Raw genomic sequence first — 6,763 nt, 5'->3', positions numbered from 1 at the left:
CGGGAAATGCAGTCCGAGAGTGCTGGGAGCGGAGCCGGGTCGGACTACAACTACCACAAGGCCGTGCGCCCCTCCCCTCCCCCCCACTTTCCGCGCAAGCGCGGTCTACAACCGGCTTCCGCGCCGGCCGCGGGTGTCTCCGACATGGTGCCGGCGGGTGGGAGGTACGGGGGCTGCCGAGAGGACGTTCCCGGCTCGCCGTGCGGGCCGCGCATGCGCACGAGGCCCCCCCCGCCCGCGGCAGGCGCGTCACGTGACCGAAGGCGCAGGCCGGCACGGGAGGCCCGGGCAAAGCGGCGGGGGTTTCCGACGCCCCCCTCTCGCCGGGCCGGGGAAGCTGTGTCAGAGCGGACTCGGGGGCAGCACTTAAAACCAAAATGTTTATTGGAGTGTTGTACAAAAAGTTTCCAGTCATAAAATGCATATTACAAATCACTGGAGAAAGAAAAAGACCACACGGTTGGCATGCAAGTTCGTGGACGCCGCCCCCGGCCCCCCGGCCCCCCGGCCCCCCCGGCCGGCGCTCGCTCGGGGCGGCCCCCGGCAGGTCGTGCTGGTGTTCCGGCGGGGGCGCGCCCTGGGGCCGCGGGGCCAGAGCGCACCCGGGGGTCGCCGAGCTGCCGCTGGCCGGGTAGAGGGAACCGTCTCGCGTCCTTTAAAGCGGCTTAGAGCTAAGAATGACGACTACGAACTGTTTCCCAGGCCGGCGCTGACGTTGTAACACTGGATTCCACTCTGGATCTCCCAGCACTTCCCTGCCAATGCCCGTCCCCCACCTGCGGGCACCCCTCCCCCGGGCCAGGGCCGCCACGGGGCAGGCGGAAGGGGGGGAACCGGCTTGAAGACCGCAGAAACCACCTGCCGGACACGAGGGGGGCCCACTCCCTGCCCATGAGACCCCCAAGACCCCTCGCAGGACGTGGCCGAGGCCAGGGCACACTCGGGAGGACCCCAGCCCCACCCTCCCAATGCCGCAAGCCTCTGCACTCCAGGCCCGCACCGTGCGCGTGGTCCCCGAGGTGTGGGCGCGGGGTGGGGGGATGCACAGCCGGGGGCCCTCATGGGAAAGGTCATGTGCGGGGCGAGCTCCGCAGGGCCCACCAGAAACGGTGGGAGGAGTGGTGAGACATTTCCGTCCACGAGAAGAACCGAGCGCTCAGGTGGCCATGGAAAGAACTAGACCTAAAGCAAGGGGCTGCGGGCAAATTCTCGACGCAGCAGAAGCCTCCGACCCTCTGGCCACAAGCAGTTTCCAAGGGAAGTGAGACGGGGGTGGGGGGACCGCCCGAGGTGGGAGGCAGGCGCGCTGCTCCCGGCCTGGGGCGAGCTGGGAAGGGCTGGCTGCTTTGTAAACGGGCTGCCTTCTGGGGGCAGCGTGCCTCCATGGCTCAGTATGAAGTCTTGAAGACTCGAGCTGCACTTTCTGAAGGAATTTGCCGTCTGGGGCCTCAGAGGTCACCGAGATAGCCTCCCTCAACTCCAGCCCCTTGGGGGGCTGTCCCAGTGACGCTGGCATGAGGCCTCAAGTGGAATCCGGCAATCTGAGTACGGACCAATGTAAAAAAATAAATATCCATTAAAAAAATAACTTCTGTGTATCTATGTGGGAGGGGGTACAAATGGGAAGCGAACGTGGAGGTGGCCGGGTGGCCAGGAGCTGGCCTGGCGGCCATGGGGCCATCCTGTGGAATCAGCCAGCACCGGCATGTCTGAGAAACAGCATTTCAGCGAGGAGGTCACCACAGAAGCTAAGCTAGCGGGGCACACACAAGAACATACAGGGGACGGCGGGCGTTGGGACTCAGCCCCATGCACAAGGCACAGAGTGGGAAAACGTGGTGTGGGCGGTCCAGTGGCTCACCCTCAAGTTGCTCTCCTCACAGAGGGCAGGAAGTGGCTGCTCCCTGTGGACAGTGGCTCTGAAACCAGGGGCACTTGCTTCCAAGGTGACCCCATTTCCCTTTCCACTTGTCCCCTGGCCATTTACCTGGTGACAGGTCTCCAAACGGAGCTGTCCCTGTTCCCTGGGTTTCCATCTCTCTCTCCTGCCCCGTTGGTCCTGCAAGCTTGGGAACTGGACTAAGAAAGCTCCAGAAACTCGAGGGCCAGACAGCCAGGAAGGGAAAAGGAGGCCCACTGTGGAGTGCCTCGATACGTGCGTAGAAACCTGGCCTGCGGCCGCACACCATCGCTACCACAAACACACCAGAGCCCCGGAGCCCAGGCCGGGCAGCCAAAACCTGCACCCCGGCCCCTCAGCACCTGCGGCCGGGCCACCAAAATTCCACAGGGGATGCGCCTACCCCCCGCCCCAGGTCAGAACCTGGATTCTGGATTTGGTTTTTAAGGAGCTTCATAGAACGACTGAACTCCCAGGCAGCCCTGCTCTCCATCCGCTCGAGGCTCACAGGGCAGCCCCCGGAGACAAGAGCCGCAGCCCCGGCAGCCGCCCCTGAGCCTGGCCCGGCCTTCCAGCCTCCCCGCCCCACCCCCGGCAGCCATCAGGTTCTTCGGCCTCGAATTCAACCAAATGGTGAAATGGGCACCGAAAAGAAGTCTGGCCAGTGGTGAAGGAAGGGTCTGAGGAAGCCCACTGATAGGAAAGATCACAGAGACCCGCCCCCATGTTCTGGCAGTATGCTAAAAATTCTCTAGAAATGTATCAAGGACTAAAGACAGCCAATGATATAAAAATAGTTTTCGGTGGCTCTGGGTAAAGACAGGTCATCCATGAGGCGTGTTCCGTTCACATCACGCGGCAGCCTCTTGAGGTGGTCCTCGGGTCCCCCTGGAAAGAAAGGCCGGCAACCTCAGAGGCCTGCACATGCCCACCTGGCCAGGCAGGTCCCCCAACCCCTGCCAGGGAAGGGCCGCACCAGGGCCTGCGCCCCCTCCCCGCCCAGCAAGTCGACGGGGCCGGCAGCTTCAGCCTCAGCTGTCCCTGATCCAGAACCTTCGATGTCTCCCTTGCTTCTGTTCCCAGCTACACAGCCCGTCAGGACTTAAAGGTCAGACACGAGTCTTACCACGCAGAGGGGCTGCAGCTCAGCCCCAGAGCCTCAGGGACCCTTCGCCCGAACACCATTATGAAGCCCCGGTATCTCTGGCGGGAAGGAGCAGTGGCCTCAGAGCCCGTTCACTGAGGACCCTCGAGGCTACACCGGTGCCACCCGGAGGTGCTTGGGGTTCAACACCCCACTCCTAGGGACCCCCGGGCCAGAACCCTGAGGTCCACACAAGGGGCAGGAGCCAGGAGGCAAGGGTGTTCCCCCCATAGGCCGCCTCTGGCGGGGGTTGGGGGGGGCGGCGGGCGTGCGGCCCTCCAGTGGGGGCAAGGCCTGGGCGGTGACAAGAACCAGCCACCGCCAGCTTTGCCCAGACGCTGCAGCGGGAGCAGCACCGCCCCGGGACCTGCCGGTGGGCGTACACATGCACATCCACGCGTGCGTGTGCATGTCCGAGTGTGCGTCCCCATGTGCCACCTGGGGGCCTCTACCTGTTGATGGAAAAGATCCTCCTCGCCAAACTCCGCTGCCTCCTCTTCTCCCTCCTCCCCGTTCTCCGTCTCTCGCACCACCGAGGACTGCTTCACGGTTCTCATGGCCACTTCCTGCGCAGGAGAAAGGCCATACTTGACCCCTCGGGTAGCGGGGCGCAGCCCATCACGGTGGTGGTCAGGCCAGGGTGCTCCAGCCGAGACTTGGCACACCGAGAGCCACATTCTGAACCCAGGGTTGTGCTCCCTGGGCCTGTGGGGTGGTAAGGGTGAGATGGGGACCCCAGGAGGGACTCCGGGGCCAGGATGGAGGTGGCCCCCAGCAGGCCTCGGGCACTTACCTCCCCGTCGGCGTTGACCAGGATGGTCCGGAAGCTCTCGCCCACGCCCCAGCTGTTCTGGTTCTTCCACACGAGTGTCGAGGGGGGGCTGTGGGCCACTCCTGCACCAGCAGCCCACACCTGGGGACACAGGAGGGCCTCCCCATCAATGCTGGCTCCAGGCCCAGTACCACGTGCCACCAGCCAGTGCCCGGCCCCTGCCCTCTGGGTCCCGTGGATGGAGGACAGTTGCCAGGGTAAAGAAGACACTGAGGTCTGGTGGCCAAGGGCTCATGTCACCAAACGCAGGCTGAGCGGAGACCAGAAGCCCATCAGACCCCGGGGTCGGCGCCTGTGACTTCGATGCTGACGGGTCACCACGGGGCTCCAGAGGGTTCCAGGGAGGGTCCAAGGGCACACAGGTGACCCGCGACAGGACTCAGCTCTTCTCAGAGCCAAGTCACTCGACCACTGCCCCCCCGCCCCCTCAAGCCATTGCCTGCTTCTCAAGAACGCCCCACACCCCAGCCACCACTCTCCCACCGCCCGGCCTTCCACGGCCACCTACCGTGACGGTCTGGCCGGCGCGCAGCACGTACTTGGGCGTGAACTTGTAGGCGATCTCCTCCCCTTCCATGACCTGCCTCTTGATTCTCCAGTTCCCCAGGGACTGGTCCTGGCACAGGGGACACGGCGCCTGACGCACAGCTCGGGGAGGCCGCCCCCCGCCCCGCGCCCCGCGCTGCAGGCCCTCACCTTGTCCGAGCTGTTCTTCAGCTGCACAAACCTGCCCTCCAGGTCGATGTCCTCGATGCCGACGCCGCCCGAGGCCGAGGCCCGCTGCGCCAGGTGGAAGCTGGTGCTGCCGCTGCCGCTGCTGCTGCCGGAGCCGATGCCGCTCGAGCCCGGGCCCGGCGACTCCTCCGCCTCCGGCCGCTTGCGCTTGCTGCGGCCCGGGCGCCCGGCCGTGGACACGCCGCCGCCGCTGCTGCTCGACGTGGCCCGCGAGACGGTGACGCGCGACGCCGGGCTGGGGGTCAGCTTCAGCCTGCGGGCGGGACCGAGGGCCGACCAGGCTCCCGAGGGGCCCAAGCCGCTGGCTCGCCACCCCCTGCAGCCCCGCCTCTCCCCTCCTCCTCGCCCGGCCCCACTCCCGCAGCCCCACCCCCTGCAGCCCCGCCTCTCCCCTCCTCATCTAGCCCACCCCCGCAGCCCCGCCTCCTCGCTCGGCCCCACCTCTCCCCGCCTCCTCGCCCGGCCCCGCCTCTCTCCCCTCCTCCTCGCTCCCCCCCTCCTCGCCCGACCCGCCTCTCTCCCCTCCTCACCCAGCCCCACCCCCGCAGCCCCGCCTCCTCGCTCGGCCCCACCCCCTGCGGCCCCGCCTCTCCCCTCCTCACCCAGCCCCACCCCGGCACCACCGCCTCCTCGCTCGGCCCCACCTCTCTCCCCTCCTCACCCAGCCCCACCCCCGCAGCCCACCCGGCCCCGCCCCCTGCACCCGCCCTCCCTCCCGAGACCACGCCCACCTCTCCTCCTCGCCCTCCAGGAGCTTGCGGTAGGCGCTGATCTCCATGTCCAGGGCCAGCTTGACATCGAGCAGCTCCTGGTACTCGGCCAGCTGCTGCTGCATCACGTCCCGCATCTCGGTCATCTCCTGCTCCTTGGCGTCCAGCATCTTGCGGAACTTGTCCCGCTCCCCAGCCATGGTCTCCTCCAGCTCGCGAATCCGGTCCTCTGCGGCACTGGCCTGGCGGGCGGCGGGGGGAGTCCGGGCGGCCAGGTCAGGGCGGCCTCTGCGGGTCCCGCAGAGAAGCCCACCGGGCTGCGTGTGCGGACGGGCACCAAAAGCGGGCAGGAGGCCCGGGGGGCGGGGGGAGGCGCGGGCAGAGACCAGGCCCCAGAGCACGAGGGCTCTGGTGGTCGGTGGGCCCAAGAGCGCCCCTCCCCGGGCCAGGAGGGGAGGGGTGGTGCACCACCCACACCGCCGTTCGTGGCCGTCCACACCCGGGGCGCCAGAGGGAGGGTCCCGCAGCGGTGGCAGGGCCGAGGCGCGGGCAGGCCCTCGGGAGTCACCTGCTTCTGGAGGCCGGAGAGCTGGTAGCTGAGGGACTCGACCCGCATGCGGGCTTCCTTCAGCTCCTCCCGGGCGGCGCTGGCGGCCTTATCGTTCTGGTCAGAGCTCAGCTTGGCGCTGTCCAGCTGGAGGGACACGGACAGGCGTGTGAGGGGCGGGCGGGCGGCGGGCCGGGAGCTCCCCCCCGCCCCCCCCGCCGCCGCCCGCCGCCGCCAGCACCTTGGCCTGGTAGGTCTGCTCCAGCTCCAGCTTGTACAGCCGCACTTGCTCGTCGTGCTGGCCGCGCAGCTCCTCCAGCGCCTGCGCCATCCTGAAGTCGTACTCCTGCTGCCGGCTGCTGTCCACCTCCACCAGGCGGCGCTCGTGCCGCCGCCGCGTCTCCCGCACCTCCTGCGCCAGAGCGCGGCGGTCAGCGCCCCGCCCTGGGCCCCCGGCCTCGGGGCCACCAGTGTCCTCAACCCGAGCCCCAAGTCCACGTGAGCGCTCAAGACGACGAGCCGCCGGAGAGTCACAGCGGCGTGGGTCACAGAGCGGACACGGCCCCGATGGCCCCCAGCTGACAAGCAAGTGTCCCCCACGCGCGGGAGCGTCCCTCGGCCGCGGACAGGAGTGAGGCGCCCGCACGCGCGGCCCCGGGGACGGGCCCCGAGCCCACGACGCTCAGGGAGGGACCCGGACACGGAAGGCCACGCGGGGTGTGCGTCCACGGGGGTGACACGTCCGGAGCAGGCTCATCCGTGGACGGGAAGGGGGCTCGGGGGGCGGGGGCGGGGGAGAAGGTGGGGAGTGACCATTGATGGGGGCGGGGACACTCAGGGAGGGAACCAGACACGGAAGGCCACGCGGGGTGTGAGTCCACGTGGGTGACACGTC

General features: G+C 67.9%; 1 protein-coding gene across 2 annotated transcripts in view; it reads right to left on the bottom strand.

Annotated features, from left to right (window-relative positions):
- Nucleotides 1-2,683: 2,683 nt before the first annotated feature.
- Nucleotides 2,684-6,763, bottom strand: part of LMNB2 (lamin B2) — a 15,401-nt gene continuing 11,321 nt past the window's right edge. For both annotated transcript variants that reach the window (XM_034996446.1, XM_034996447.1), the window contains exons 5-12: nt 6,110-6,280; nt 5,890-6,015; nt 5,343-5,563; nt 4,573-4,864; nt 4,385-4,492; nt 3,838-3,957; nt 3,497-3,610; nt 2,684-2,788 (exon numbers count right to left, since the gene is read on the bottom strand). In XM_034996446.1, the coding sequence (XP_034852337.1) occupies nt 2,747-2,788; nt 3,497-3,610; nt 3,838-3,957; nt 4,385-4,492; nt 4,573-4,864; nt 5,343-5,563; nt 5,890-6,015; nt 6,110-6,280 (1,194 nt within the window). In that variant the 3' untranslated portion in view covers nt 2,684-2,746. The remainder of the gene's footprint in view (nt 2,789-3,496; nt 3,611-3,837; nt 3,958-4,384; nt 4,493-4,572; nt 4,865-5,342; nt 5,564-5,889; nt 6,016-6,109; nt 6,281-6,763) is intronic.

This window comes from Mirounga leonina, unplaced genomic scaffold (assembly GCF_011800145.1).
Source record: "Mirounga leonina isolate KUSES-001 unplaced genomic scaffold, KU_Mleo_1.0 Mir_94, whole genome shotgun sequence".
NCBI lineage: Eukaryota > Metazoa > Chordata > Mammalia > Carnivora > Phocidae > Mirounga > Mirounga leonina.
The sequence above is the reverse complement of the archived record's forward strand: the minus strand, read 5'-3'. Positions and strand labels throughout refer to the sequence as shown.